This window comes from Nanorana parkeri, unplaced genomic scaffold, assembly GCF_000935625.1.
Source record: "Nanorana parkeri isolate BGI_ZX_2015 unplaced genomic scaffold, ASM93562v1 scaffold617, whole genome shotgun sequence".
In the NCBI taxonomy this organism is placed as follows: domain Eukaryota; kingdom Metazoa; phylum Chordata; class Amphibia; order Anura; family Dicroglossidae; genus Nanorana; species Nanorana parkeri.
The window spans coordinates 553,372-569,138 of NW_017306885.1; the positions used below are offsets into that span (position 1 = coordinate 553,372).

At 38.4% G+C, this 15,767-nt stretch overlaps 1 protein-coding gene across 1 annotated transcript in view; it reads left to right on the forward strand.

The window, feature by feature from the left end:
• Positions 1-15,767, forward strand: part of LOC108792229 (ethanolaminephosphotransferase 1-like) — a gene marked incomplete at its 5' end in the record, with an annotated part of 28,204 nt that overhangs the window by 7,376 nt on the left and 5,061 nt on the right. The window contains 7 exons of the mRNA XM_018562963.1: positions 2,168-2,252; positions 4,546-4,654; positions 9,472-9,546; positions 10,486-10,754; positions 11,010-11,118; positions 13,058-13,106; positions 14,482-14,662. Of these exons, the coding sequence (XP_018418465.1) occupies positions 2,168-2,252; positions 4,546-4,654; positions 9,472-9,546; positions 10,486-10,754; positions 11,010-11,118; positions 13,058-13,106; positions 14,482-14,662 (877 nt within the window). The remainder of the gene's footprint in view (positions 1-2,167; positions 2,253-4,545; positions 4,655-9,471; positions 9,547-10,485; positions 10,755-11,009; positions 11,119-13,057; positions 13,107-14,481; positions 14,663-15,767) is intronic.

Below are 15,767 nucleotides of genomic sequence, written 5' to 3' on the forward strand. Positions count from 1 at the left end.
GAGCATCCTGACGGGAAACACCACAACCTGGTTTGGGAACAGCACCATGCAGGACAGACGAGCTCTTCAGAGGATGGTGCGATCGGCTGAGAGCATCATCCGTACTAAGCTCCCTGACCTGAATTCAATCTACTGCAAGCGGTGCTGAACCAAGGCCAGGAAGATCGTGAGGGACCTCAGCCATCCCAACAATGGACTTTTCTCTCTGTTGAGGTCTGGGAAGCGCTTCCGCTCCTTAAAGGCCAACACAGAGAGACTGAGGAGAAGTTTCTTCCCTCAGGCTATACGGTCTCTCAACCAGATCTTTATATAGACATGCACTTTACTGCCTGACTAGACTAATGTTCTTACACTCACATTTACTGCACATCTGCACTTTAAAAGAATGGTCAATACACTGCTGGTCAACATCTTAATTCATTCACCCCGTATTGCTGCTGTTTGCACCCGCACACTTTACAATTCATACTGTATTTTAGTTTGCATTTTTAGTTTAATTTAATTCTTAATAATTTTTAATATTTAATTTTTAATACTTATATTCTCTTTTGTCAATGTAAATTTGAAATGTTTTATATGTATATTTTATATATATTAGATTTTTTTCCCCTTACCTGTTTACTCCTCCCCCTCTTTTTTGCAGTCGTGTAAGCATTTCACTGCATGTCATACTTGTACGATTATGTATGTGACAAATAAATCTGAATTGAAAACAATTTAATCTTAATTTCAGCTTAAATCTAATAGTTGGAAACAAGCAACCCCCGTGTGGAGCTGTTTAAAGTGACACTAAACTCAGGAGTTAAATCCTAAAAATACATGAAGCCTCTCTACGGGAAGGACAGTTGCTGCAGGTGATTAGTATGCAGCCCCTGTCTTTCTCTATGGGACTATGCGGCTGTACGCCACGCTACGCTCACCCGCCCTGCATGTCCGTGCGGGTGTCCGTAATTGTACGCTGACAGGAAGGATCCTGTCTGCGTCCGAGCCGGGACACCCACACCCATACGTACCTGCATTTGGGGTGAGCGAAGGGCAGTGTACGGCCCATAGAGAAAGATATTCTCTGCGTAGTCCCATAGAGAAAGATTGGGGCTGCGTACTAATCACACGCAGCACCTGTCCTTCTCGGGAGCTGCCAGATACGGCCGTGCACGCAGCACGGAGCTGTACACTTATTTGTGCATCACTCGTCTGTAGATACTCAAATCCTTAATTCGCTCCTCTCTAAATTGGCCCTTGTATGTATGCATGGGAGATAGGGACCTTAGATTGTAAGCTGCTTGAGGACAGAGACTGATGTGCTGTATGTAAAAAAAGTGCTGCTTAAAATTGTCTGAATAATAAAATCTCTGAATTCAGGCTGACACTGCCTTCTGGAGGGTGGCTACTTTTGTTCCCCATGGTTCCTGTGTGTGTTGTAAAGTAGCCAGAGCCCCAAGCTCGCTCCCATGATGGACTACAATCTCATGTTTAGTTTACTTATATGTAATGAGATTGTAGTCCATCACGGCAGCGAGCTTAGAGCAGTGGCTACATTACATCATTGGAAAAATCATTAATAAAATCCCCTGCATATGATGACAGGGAGACTTTGGATCCCATTGCTATACACTGCAAACATAAAATTGGTCTTAGAAGAAAAAGTCATCATTTTGCAAAATCAAACTAAATGATTCTCGGAGCATTTCAATCTGGACCTCTGTATACTTGTCAGAACAAAATAATGATATTGTTACTGTGATATTGTTACTGTAAGACCTTTCTCATTGTTAATTGATGTATAAACGCTAATACAGTATCTGGTGTTACCTCAGAGTACTCGGAATCTTGAGTATCTTTCAAGTAAGCTCTTGTTCCTTGCATGTTCCATAACTATTGGGAGATAAATATAGAAATCCCTAGAATCCCAAATACCATGGGTCTCCATGGAGGTGACACTGAATCCTTATGTATTTTAGGCAATGTATGTAATTCCAGTATATATGGATGCAAAGGATGTAGATAGTTAAATAAAATCCCTAATAATGATCCCCCTCCCTAGGACCTGGGATAAAACATCTCTTATAATCTTTTTAAACCAAATGTAGGATCTGGCTGCTGGATCTGCAAGTATATATGTACATAGTCACACATACATATAAATTTAAATGTAATAATGTCTACTCTTTTTTTCTTTTCAGTATAGTGCAGTGGACACAAATCCTTTATCTGTATATGTATTGCAACATGTATGGAATAAAATTGTACAGGTAAGATTATTTCTTTTTTTCAAAAGAGGACCTTTATTCTATATACCCTGGTCAAACATTATCCAAGAATAATCATTAGGAAACATACCGTATATACTCGAGTATAAGCCGTCCCGAATATAAGCCGAGGTACCTAATGTTACCACAAAAAACTGGGAAAAAGTATTGACTCGAATATAAGCCGGGGGTGGGAAATGAGGCAGCTACTGGTAAATGTACAAAATGAAGATAGATACCAATAAAATTACTGTGTGTGTGTCGGTGATCGATCAAAACTACGGAGCAGGGACGAGTCAGCGGCGCGCTGGTCCAGTGGGAGGAGCTCCAGGTGGGGTCCTAATTCAGCTGACTTAGAGGTGCCTGCCTGCTAAATTACAACCCCACCTGGAGCTCCTCTCACCTGACTAGCGCGCCGCTGACTAATCCCTGCTCCCCTGCTCCTGACTGGCCGCTGTGGGGGTTTTTTTTTTTCTTCTTACTTACCTCGCCGAGCGTCACTGCTGCTCCGGTGGGTGGCGCTTCGAGCGGGGTCTCTGGCAGTCTCAGGCTACATAAATTAGGACCCGGAGACTGCCAGATGACCCCGCTCGGAGCGCCGCCCACCGGAGCAGTAGTGACGCGACGCGGCGAGGTGAGTAAGAAGAAACCTGACCAGCTTGAGACGCAGACTTGAGTATAAGCCGAGGGGGGCATTTTTCAGCAAAAAAATGGGCTGAAAAACTCGGCTTATACTCGAGTATATACTGTACGGTTATTGCTCATAGGTGTAAACTATGACTAAGGCCCAGGGTTTGGGCTGGAACATGTAAGCTACTTTGCTGTTTTTATGCAGAATTACAATAAAGTGATATTTGGAGAAGATCCTTGTCTGTGTGCCAGTGTTTTAGTTTTAGGTGGAGCAGGAACCTTTGCTGTGTACTGGGGTCCCAGCAGGCATTCAGATTGGATGGGGAGGTCTGAGTTGGTTTGAAAATGAAAACTTTGTTGATGATGGGATTTGTAGTTTTATCACAGATGGTGTGCCGATGTTGCCTACCCCTGCAATAGACCAAAGCGGTGAAAATAAATAGAAAATTTACCTGGAGGCGGAAATGCCCACTGGGCATCGAGAAAAGTCATATTAACATCTATGACTTGTCTCACCCATCAGCCAGGTGTAATAGTTGCTTAAAGGGGAAGTCTAGTCTTTTCAGGGTTTTTTAGATATATATGTATTAGAGATTACCTTTTATATATTAATCATGTCCTTCTTTGTTATTGTATTAATAACCTTGTTTTTATGTAAACATTTTAAGTTATTTATATATTTGCTCACTATTTATGCAGCCTTTACTTCCTGCTTTGCCTTACAACAATGATGTTTTACTTTACTGCTCCTTCTTGCATTGCAAGTCCATGAGTCACCTAACCCTTTCAAAACAACACACTCCTTGTGTAGCCGATATCTTATTGCAACAGTTGTCAAGTAGGGAGGTCATGTAATTATAATAATTATTCTATTGCTCTCTTGTGGCGAATCTGCAAATCTCTACATTTAGTACAATAATAAAAATATGAAAGAGCGAGCCTATAAAATTTGATCCTAAATGTGAAATAATAACTACAAATCTGTTCTCACTGTAAATACACAATACTCTTTTCAACACCTGGTGTTAATCCTCACCGGTACTCGGTGTGTCAATTCAATGCAAAAACAGTTATCCATGAACATTACTCAAGGTAACCTTTTTAACAATCAATTCCTGGCCCGAGTAACACTCGGGAACGATGCCAGGAGTTCAGGATGGCATGCTGCCTTCAGGATAGTCAAAAGGGAGTAAGAATGGCAAAGACTAAGGGGTCTATTCACAAAGCTGCCGAGGGCAGCCGAGTGAATGACCGATCAGAAGTGAAGTGAGCCGAACACTGTTCGGCTATTCACTTCAGGCTGGTACGGCTGATTTCAGCCGTATATCGGCTGAAATCAACCGAAAAGATTTTTATAGTGTTGCCTGTAGACAATTTAGAGCATTGTATTTTTTTGCTTTTGGTTTCTATTTCCTCGACACGGCCAGTAAATGTGAATTATATTGTGCTAGTGTGCATTGCAGTTAGTTTTAGCATATCTTTTTACTAAAAATATAGGTTTTAAAAACAGTTCAGGTTATACATAACGTTTTAAGGTTTTGAGTAGTTTTCATGCCTAAAATACTAATTTTAACATGTGTGTTGAAATAAAATAAAAAAAGTTATGTGTTCTTATCAAGTAATTTAATATTATGCATTTATCAGTTTTCATGTTTCTTTTTTCTAGATAGTGCCTCTTTGGATTGCTCCAAACATATTAACTTTCTCTGGATTTTTGATGATATTAGTTAATTATATGTTATTATCTTATTATGACTGGAATTATACAGCGTCAGGTAATATTATGTCTCATACACTATGAATATTCTTTGCATCTATGCTGCTCTCCTTACTATCTCCTTACTATTGCTTTTATGATCTATTTAGAGGTGTCCATTCCTTTATGTGCAGAATTAGGGTTAGGGTAAAAAATGTAGAAAAAAAAGGTATTTTAATTTGTTGAAGTGAAATTAATATTTACAACATTTAAAAATCCCCTAAAAACAAAGCTTTGAGGCCCTTCCTCCTCCCTAAAGGCTGGTTCACACCAAGCGCAGAGCAGGGTCAGAGCAGAACAGTTACAGAACAGATCACAACTGTGTCCAATGTATTCCAATGGTATTTTGGGCTCTGGTTCACACTGCAGCGTTCGGTTCCTGAGCATGTAAAAAAAACTGCAGAAAGCCCTATTTTTCCTTCTATGAAATGCTCTGGAACGCATGCAAACGCATACAAAATGCATGCAAATGCCCTGGAATGCACTGAAAGCCCATTTTAGGCTAAAGAAAAATACAATAATTTTTTGGTTTTTACAAAAACAGCCCGGAACACGACAAAAGTGTGGCAAAACACACTGCACTGCATGTGCAGAAACTCATGCAACTCTGGTCTGCATTTGTTGTGAACAAGCCCTAACCCTTTCCCAGTCTTCCCCTCATTCCTAGTTTTAAGATGATAGAATGAAGGAGTCACTTCTCATGTGTTCCAGCATTAATCAACTGAGTCAGGAAGCCGTACATAGACAATGACAATTTATATTTCTTGATATAAATGTTTATTCTGTGACTTTCTGCCTGTCATAAGCAATTCTTGTTTTGTGACTCTTTGAGATACATAAATTAGGAGTGTTCAAAAAACTAAATAATCTTCATCTTCATAATAATCTTCACACACACACACACAGACACACAGACACACACACACACACACACACACTGATACACTTTACCAAATAACCAGTCTCTAGCTATTACCGATAACTCCAGCATGTAAACAAAAGAAATGCCCCATTCATCAACGCATGCAGTAACATTTTTTTCTGAGTAGTGTGCAACATGCCTACAAAACAAGAGATACACAGTATACTTCCGCATCTAATATAGTAAAACAACAAACATTTCTGCATCATGTTAACCTCAACATATTTAGTAACCAAAGTTATCCAAAGTTATATGTTAAACAAGCACAGCTTGCCAAAAATTATAGTATATTAACCGTTCAGTGTTTACCATATAGAGCTGTTTGCCACATAGTCAAGAGTTTGATAGCCATAAAGGTTAAAAGTAATATTGATAATAAAACATAATTCACTGGAATATAATATAGCAAAAGCAACAGGTCCCTTGGCTGGTTCTAAGAAAATGCCCCAATTTTTCCCACCAGATGTTACTTACTGTAGAGGAAGAGACACGTTTCTTCTGTTCTGTGGGTGTTCACGTTGTGAGAAATAGTTTAGATATTTCCTTTGTGTCTGCATGGATCAGCAAGCAAATCTTGCAATGTCAATAAACTTGTGTCTAGCGTGCCATAATCTCCCTGGCAGTATTAAAGGTACGGTAGTGAAGTACAATAAAGTGTATAAAGAAGAGTAGCGTGAATTACATAAGGCACAGTGAATAGAGTATGGTCAATAGTACTCAACATATAGTGCTTGAAGTACATAACATATAGCACATAATACAGAATGTGGGTGTCTGAAGTATTAAAAATACAGTCCACATACACTGTGCAGCAATCTAAAATTTGTATGAAGTGGTCTGGTGAATGTAACATATAGCACAGATCTTACAGAGCAGTGATCCTTTAGCACTGTTTATTGAGTATGGTGGGTGAGGGTATGCAATGCACAGCAAAGCAAACAATGCTGTGGTGGGGTAAGTATGTAGCATACAGCATAGTAGCATACATATACATAGTGAAGTAGTACAGGGGTATATATAACATATTGCACAGCATACTGGGAGTATCGCCAGTCTTGAAGATTACAAGGCTATGAAGATGCCTTCTGCAGGTGTAGCCATAGCTGAAGAGGATTTCTGCTGAACAGACAGATAAATCGGCTGTGGCTCAGGTAAGTAAGCAGCTGGAGTGGAACGTTTGCTTTTAGGTCAGGAGAGCTAGGGAAATATGAGTTTTCTTAAGGGTACACCTGAAAAGGTGGTTCAGAACTGAACACCAAATAAACTACTATTTACAATAAACCAACATCTGGAAAGATTGTTTTTTTAATCCTTCCAGTCCAGCCATAAAATTATTTCTGCAGAGCAGTTCTACTTCTTCTGCTTATGCAAGGCAGGCTTTCATAGTTACATAGTTACATATAGTTACATAGTATTTGAGGTTGAATAAAAACATAAGTCCATCAAGTCCAACCTTTTGTGTGTGTATGTATAGGTCCCTGTGTCATCTCATTCTTAAGAGTTCCTGTACCCCTGTACATTACGGTCTCTCAGGAAATCATCCAAAAGCTTCTTGAATGATTCCACACTATTTGCTGAAATCACTGCCTGTGGCAGAGAGTTCCAGACCCTAACCGCTCTAACTGTAAAGAACCCCCTCCGCCCCTTGTGTTGGAATTTTTTTCCCACCAATTTTAGGTGGTGGCCTATCGTCCTTGTCATGGAGTTAATCGTAAAGAGTTTGTTGCTAATGTTGCTGTCACCATTGAACATCTTGTACATGAAAATCATATCCCCCTTAATCTCCTTACTTCCAGCGTGAACATGTTTAAATTTAGTAGCCTTGTCTCATAGCTCTGGCCCTCCATTCCCTTAATGAGTTTGGTTGCCCTCCGCTGGACTCTTTCCAGCTCAAGGACATCTTTTCTGTTCACTGGTGCCCAAAACTGGACCGCATACTCCAGGTGAGGCCGAACCATTTCCATTCATTTCAATGAAATAGCCATACATTTTTGGCTTCTTTCCATGATAATTGATGATATTTTTTAGAGCATTTGTGGAAGAAGCAAAACCCAGCCGTGAGACTTTCAGTGAAGTGGCTCAGAGGAGTTCACAGAGGAGCAGGGACAGGTAAGTATACAAGTACAGATATTGAGTAGTTGCTGGTTTGGAGGAGGGGCATTTATAGGATAACAATACTAAAAGTTCAGTTACATTCTGTAAATCTGTACACAATATGTGCTGGTCCATATTGCAGGCCCAGCTGTGATGCTAACATAAAGCTAAAATAATGAATGTATTACGGCTGGCCATGTTTGGTCGCATACAAACATGGTTTTGTGTGCTTGATATCTCCAGGCTGATTTCTACACCCAGCACGATCATGGTTGTTGATCATATAGTATAGAAAGCAAATAAAACAATTTGGTATATTGCTGCCTGGGACCAATATAGTTCTTTCTTCGTCTGACAAGATAGAAAATAGTGTTTGCACACTGTTCTGGACCCAGTTACAATCATCGTAGTTTGTTTAAGGCATATAACCAGATACATCAGCCCCACTAACGTGTTTCAGCCAATAGAGGCCTTAATGATAGCTGATGATGCAAATATTTGGTCTGTACTTAGCTCTGTAAACACTTATAATTGATACCCAACACTTTTCCAGTTGTGTCTCTCTGTTTCTGTGTGTAATTAGCAGGTTTTTGGAACCACGTGAGTCTTTCTGATCTTATATAGAACACTGTGCTTAGAAATTCATAAAGAGTGATATTTTAGAGCTTGTCCACACTAGCTGCAGCACCCTACCATGGCCTCTGGTGTGCGTAAAGTAAACAGTTCCCATGCATTAATTACAATGTATTGCACTGTTTCTTTTTTTCTGCTTTACTAATATGTCACAAAGTGACACTTTATTCATTTAATTCACAGCAGAGTGTTGCGATGCGGTTGTAGTTTGCAGCAGTGGTGGTGAAAAAAAGGTAGCACATATCCTACTTTTCGCAGTGGTGTGAACTCAACACATAGGGCACAAGGCAATTTGCCTTCACTATGCATTAGGACTGCATTGGAATAATGCATATAGTGTGAAGAGGCCTTTCCAGACTAATTATTTAAAGCTGGTACAGAAAAACCAACTGAAATAACTGTCAGTTCCATCCATTGTGCTTCGACTTCCCAGCCTATCCTTATGCTGCAACTACCAACACAGAGCATGTAAACATTCAGTTACAAGGGATACTTATACAGTACTAAAAGCAAGTGCAGTTCTTTTCCTAATCTATTTTTAACACAATTTTGATTTCATAATAGGACTAATAAATATAAAAATAGCATAGCATATTATTAGAGAAGTTTAAAGGTAATGCATAATAATTGTGTATACATTTTCTTGAATGAATTGAAGGAATGACCTATCCATTTTCCTTGCTATCTGTTAAGACGCACCACATGAAGTTTCAATCAAAGAGAGTCTGAAAGTAAACAGCTTTTGCTGTGCTCTCTATTTAAAATAATCACAATTCTCTGTGAATCCTGTGTTAAATGTTTATTTGTAAACCACCAGTCAATATAACTTACCATACACATCATAGTTCTCTTTTAAGTAGAGAACAAATGAGGACAGATCAAAGACAAATACATGACAGAGAAAGAAGGAGAGGATGAGGAATCATGAATGTTCTATCAGTAGTCCTAATCAATAAGTGATTGAGACAGAATAACATTTGGATTGGATTTGGTTGAAAATGAAAGTTTGTAATATAACATGATGCTCAGTAATGTGATGTGTTACATACAATCAGAAAAGAACCCACTGCATTATAAGCAATGGCCATATTTCATGTGCACCCTTTCCCAGGAACTTTTGGGAGGCTAAACATTTTGTTTAATAAATGTATTATATAATCTTCATTGTTCATGTTTCTCTTTTCCAGGTATTGGCAATCAGCATATTCCAAACTGGATTTGGATCTCTGCAGCTTTGGGAAACTTTTTGGCTTATGCCCTAGGTATGGTAGTTATAGCTAATTATATATAAAAGCTTTATTTGCATATAGAGCAGCTCAGCATTTAAACACAATTAAACATGTTATATCTTCGCTACAACATAGCAAATCATCACTTTTTGAGTTCATGTCCCCTTTAAGAAATTGCTGTGTGCTAATAACCAAAGTCAGTTTTGTTCTGTACAGTTCTAATAAGCCAGAACTTCAAAATGAATAGTGCCTCTTCATATTTAATTTGTTTTAATTAAATTAGGAATCTGCTTATTCTGTTTAAACTTTACAGCAACTGTCATTCAATAGAAAATGGGAAAGCTCAGTGACAGCCATTACAAATACATATCAATATAGCCAATTCCAAAAAAAGGCTTATTCGTTTCATCCATACTAGAGGCAGATGTTCATGAACACTTTATATTTACATGTGTCTGGTAGACTGCACACTATTACTCTACAAACAACAGCATTGCAACACTAGGCTGATGTCACACATCACCAGCGGCAGAGTCACAGATGGGTCCCTCTCTTGCTGCTCCTGAACACTGCTGTGCTACTGATAGGTAACATCTTGCTGGTCCTCCTAGCATGGGAATTATTCCATAGTAGCAATCCTGACACTGTCACCAGAATCAAGATCACCCTTTGACATCAACCTTATTGCTACAGAAAAAATGAGGGTTGTGGTAAAAAACAGATTCTTGGACTGCAGTCCAAGCATGTCGACAAAATTAAAGAATTAGCAGGACCCCATGCAATCTAGACGCAGGGTCTAGATTCATGTACATTGATAAAGAGATTTGGGTGTTTTTTGTTTACAAAATGCAAAGCATTGAATATTTATATGGGGTGGTGGCGACCTTTATAGTCTCAAAGTCTCATATGAACATCTCAATAGGTGTACCCCCTCTCTTCTAGGTCTTCTAAAATGTCACTTATTGTTTGCAGATTCAATTGATGGGAAGCATGCCAGAAGGACTCAGTCCAGCAGCCCATTGGGGGAGTTATTTGACCACGGGCTTGACAGCTGGACAGCGTCTATCTTTCCACTATCTTTGTTCTCAATATTTGGATGTGATTCAGGAGTAGCAGGATTAACACCCATGAAGATGTATTTAGTCACCAGTGTTGTACTCTTCTCCTTTATGTTATCACACTGGGAAAAATACAACACAGGAATGCTCTTTCTACCATGGGCATATGATATCAGCCAGTTGGTGAGTTTTTACTTTCTGTACCATGAAAATCATTTGTATAAGAAAGATTAAGCCCATATTTGAGTTAACTGGAGTGTCAAAATCACAAGGCATTCCACAATGACAAGCCAAAATGTTAAAGTCATAATTGCTACCCAGATTCCAAATTTGGATTGATAATTTATATATATGCCTCTTTAGTATCATTGTATATACATAATATTGCCATGTAAATGTGCGAATTATAATTTTTTTAATGCTTACCTTCTCTTGCAGTCAATGACATGTGTGTACATTTTGACTGCTGTAGTTGGAGTAGATGCATTTCACAAACCAGTAATTCCTCATTTATATATGCCTGACATATTAATTACATTCCTTGTAGGTAAGTATTCTATTGACTGAAGGGTATAATATTTATTTGATCTTTTAGTTATAATGTGATAGCCTCTCACATCCTCTGGAACTCCTTACACCAGTCTGTCTGGTTGCCCCCTTCTCTGCCTATAGCTGATCCTTCATAACTCATCTCTTTATGGAAACCTATACCACCTCTACCTATCAACTGAACATATGTTCTCCAACAACGAATGCACACACAGTTATTACATTTTTGTATCACTTGCTCCTTCCTTTTATATTGTAAGATCTTACAAGCATGGCCTCCAGTCTTGACTTGTACTGTAACTTTACTGTCATTCTTTATATTTTAAAGTGCTATACAAACTGCTGCATTGTATAAATGATGTGTTATAATAATAATTTAGCTGACATTCTTAACTTGGGATCATCTACTGTTTACATTATTGCTAATATAACTTTTGAACTGTTCCAGGGATCATCATTTTTTTAAGTGCAGGGTACACTGGATTGCCACTGAAGGGCTGACATTTTTGCCTTGAGGACTAGCAGTGTTAAAGCCTTAGACCAGGGGTAACCAAACTCCGGACCTCCAGCTGTGGTGGAACTACAAATCCCATGAGGCATTGCAAGATTCTCACAGCCACAGACATGACTCCCGGAGAGAGATGCATCATGGGATTTGTAGTTTCACCACAGCTGGAGGGCCGGAGTTTGGCTACCCCTACCTTAGACGCTGAAGCAGCAACTTTTGCATTGTAGAAAGCGAGGCTAGAATAACGAGTCTATCCATTAGGCACTGAATGGTCGCTTGAATGATCATTCACCACTCCTTAGCTAACAAATACCTGTTGGATCATTCTCCATACTTCAGTAAATCAGTATTTTTCAGGAAATGAAACCTAAATCTCAGCAAAATGAACTGCATTTACATTATATACCAGCAAATGTTACAATCTGCTGGGCCCGCACTGGTTTTATATTTTCCCCTTAATTTCTACAGAGGATACACATTCATTCACTGCACATCTACAGAGGTTAGTCACAAAAGGGTGAAGAGGTTGGAGAAGGCAGGCGAAGTGAACAATCTAGTCCAAAATAGCTGATTTGGAAAAATTCTCCAATTCAGCTCACTTTCCAGTTCCGCTATGTTGTCCTAGATTGTTCACTTCTCCTGCCTTCTCCAAACTCTTCACCCTTTAGTGAATAACCCTGCTAGTGTCTGGTGCCAAGTTAGGATTTTTAGCCTAGTTGGCAACTGCCTTCTGTATATGCCTCAAGGAATGTTTTATAACTATACCCCTGCTGGCATTATTCAATTCAAGAGGTATTATCCTAAAAGTACAGTTACCTATGCCAACCAATCAAAATTTATTTTTACTCATCTGGCTGAAGAAGATTGCATTCTGTTGTTGGGTCCTGGTCTTGCCGCATCATCCCCTTGCTCACTCCTTAGTTGACTATCTTCTTAACAGTTGATACATTTCTATCAACTCTGGTCTGATAAAGGTGATTCAGTCCTGCTAAACTTAGGGAAATAAGATTTTTTTTCCATTTAAGAATTTCAGTTGAATACACACTGCTATAAATTAAAAATAGTTTTAGTGTAATTCCCATCATGGATCCAGTCTCTACAGAGTTTGTATATTCTTTCCATGTTTGCGTGAGTTGTCTTTAATTTATTTTCACAATTGAAAAATATACCAATAGGTCAATTGGCTTCCACCCAGATTGGCCCTGCTGTGTGCATGTGTGTGTCTCTGGACATCAGATTATAATCTTTACAGGTGGAGACTGATGTATATAGAACCTTGATTGTTGTAGAAGAAAATAAGTACCAAGAAAGGCTGAAAGGCTAACGTTATTTTCTTGCACCCCTTTTATTAAAGTACATTTTGTTTTTAGTGATTCAGAGTTGCCAGTTGCTCATTGATGCCATGTGTCTTTTGTTTTATTTTTTGCAGGATGCAGTTTACTTATCAGCTTTCCTCAGACCATGTACAATATAGTTAAGTAAGTTATACATTTTACGATAAAATGCAATATGAGCTTTTGTGAACTGTATTTAAAGATGTAGTTAGATAGCAAGTCAGGCTAAAAAAACCCCCCAAAAAACAAGTCCATTGAATTCAACCAAAACAAAACAAAAAATATAAATAAAATGAACACACATTCTTCAGAACCCTACACCAACAGCTAACTTAGAGGAAGGTAAAAGAAAAACCCCACAATAAATGTGGTCCAAATTGCTCTAATAGTACAAACCTTCCTGATATTCCATGTTGTTCTATGGTGGTATTTTTTTAATAGATAGGCGTATCGATTTGTATGTAGTCCTCTATGAAAACTGTTCAGGTCAAGATAATATAGAGTAAACTCTTCTAACATCCATAACTAGGTAAGTTACTCACCAACAAGTTGTTTGCAATATGTTACATCACAAAAGTTGATGCCCACTTGACACTTGTAAGCTCAATAAGTTACAAAAAAACAACAACATAATGATCACTCAAAGCTCACCATATGTTACAATCTGACTGTACAACCTTTGTACAATTTCCTGTAGATTTACCAAAAATATCTAATACGAGGACCCACCTAAATGAAACATTTAATTTGTATCCAATCAGACAGGACCTTGCAGTACATACAGTAGCTTTTGGTAGATTGAAAGGAGATTTTACAGTTGGATTCTAATGTGTGTGGTGAGTTTAAGACTATAGTGGTAATCCCAACAGGTGCCTAATAAATTGCTCAAAGCAGAATTCCGGTCAAACATAAGATACAAAGAATAGCCCATTATAGGATTAAAAAACTGCAAATCGGACCACCCTTCTGAATCGGGCCTTAGGGAGTAGTCATAAGGGTAAACAGTTGGACAGGGCAGTCTAAACTTCTCTTTGTCCATCCTCAGACTCAAGTTCTATGTCAGTGCTTTAGTGGTGTGACAAGAATATTGAATGTTTGAGTTGAATGCAATACTGGTAGGTTGGTATGATTGAAAGTATAGCTGCATTTCATCAAAAACATATTTATTTGTACGTTTCCCAGCAGCCTCTGGCAAAATGCCAGTATGATGTTTTACCTTTTGCTACACGGAATTTCTGTTTCCAGTAGCAAGGCTAAACCATTGTACTGGAAGCAGGATTTATTTTCAGTAATAATAACACATCATGAAGGTACTTTTTCAAAGACTGGAGGGTCAGCTACAAATGTCTCTTATTTGATGAAAGTGCAGTTGTAGTTTAAGCTTTAAATTGAATGAGAGCTCCTAGGAAAAAAAACTCCTAGGAAATTGGATGGCTTGAAATACAGTAAGTATTCAGAAACACTGACATGACTAAATTTCATTGTAGTGGTCAATAAAACCTTTCTCTTTTATACTCAGGGGCTATCAACAGAAGACTCTACTAAACAACTCGCTGTATGAAGGGCTATTACCATTGTTCTCCCCTTCTCTTTTATTTGTTTTGCTCACAATCTGGGCTTTATTATCTCCCTGTAACATTCTGGACAGACAACCAAGGCTGTTCTTATGGATGGTTGGTGTGCTTTTCTCCAATGTAACGGTATGTATTAAGGAGGAACTCCCGTCTAATAGAAATATTGTTTTAATCCTTTGTCTGTCCTGCTATTTTTTCTTTATCATGTTTTAGACATGCTTATATATTTTTTGAATAAAACACATTCTTCAACCCCTATAACAATGAATATTTTCTGAATGCAGGGGACTTTATAATAATGTGATGGTAACTGCAAGTTTATGCGCAACTACATTTCAAATAATTTTAATTGAAAAATACAGTATAATCTCTACATTTCCTGATAAATTTAGGAGACTATTTTAATAAATAGATACCAAATGTATCAGACCTCAGACCTCAACATGTGCCTGTGAAATGGCAAAAAAACGACAATATCCATAATCATTGGTAGGATATGCTTCAAAAACCTTCACAACTCATCCATTTAGAGCTGAGCATACAAATGGTTGCCCATAAAGGATCTATCTCACTCTGGCATGTTACCCAATATGTGTTACCTTTATGGTAATGTAGAAGTGATCAGGTAGCTGGTGAGCCACTCAGATAATTTCTACAAAGGGGCCCATAGCCAGCTGCTATTGGCTGCTACCAGCCTGTCTGTCGACTAACATACCTCTGCCACATTGCATTACCAAGAAATTGACTCTCCTTGGTTCATTTGGTTTGACTTTAGGGTCCTTCACACCATCGCTTTAGAAAACACACGAAGTGCATTATACATTTGTAGCTCATATTTATTGCGTGGAATTAAAATGTAACGCAAGGCAAAATGGCCGTTTTGCATGCATGCTATGTGTGTTTCTTTCTTTTAATTTTATCACTTTCTGTCTCCATTTTGTGTGTTGTGTCTATGTTTGTTTGAAATATGTACACGTGACTTGAAAAAGTAAATTTTTGTGGATCTTTAGTGCATTATTAGTGCATTTTCCATGTTCCCATTGACTATAATGTAATGTACGTTTTTTTACCAAAACACAGCTGCATTTTAAAAAGCGCAATGAACTGATGTAAAGAGCTTCATAGAATGTAAATGGTAATTAGTTCTATTCTGTTACAACCACTGCTTTATGTATTTGCACATACTTTCCTGAGACTTGTCTGTACGGGCAGTATGACAACCTACTGACTT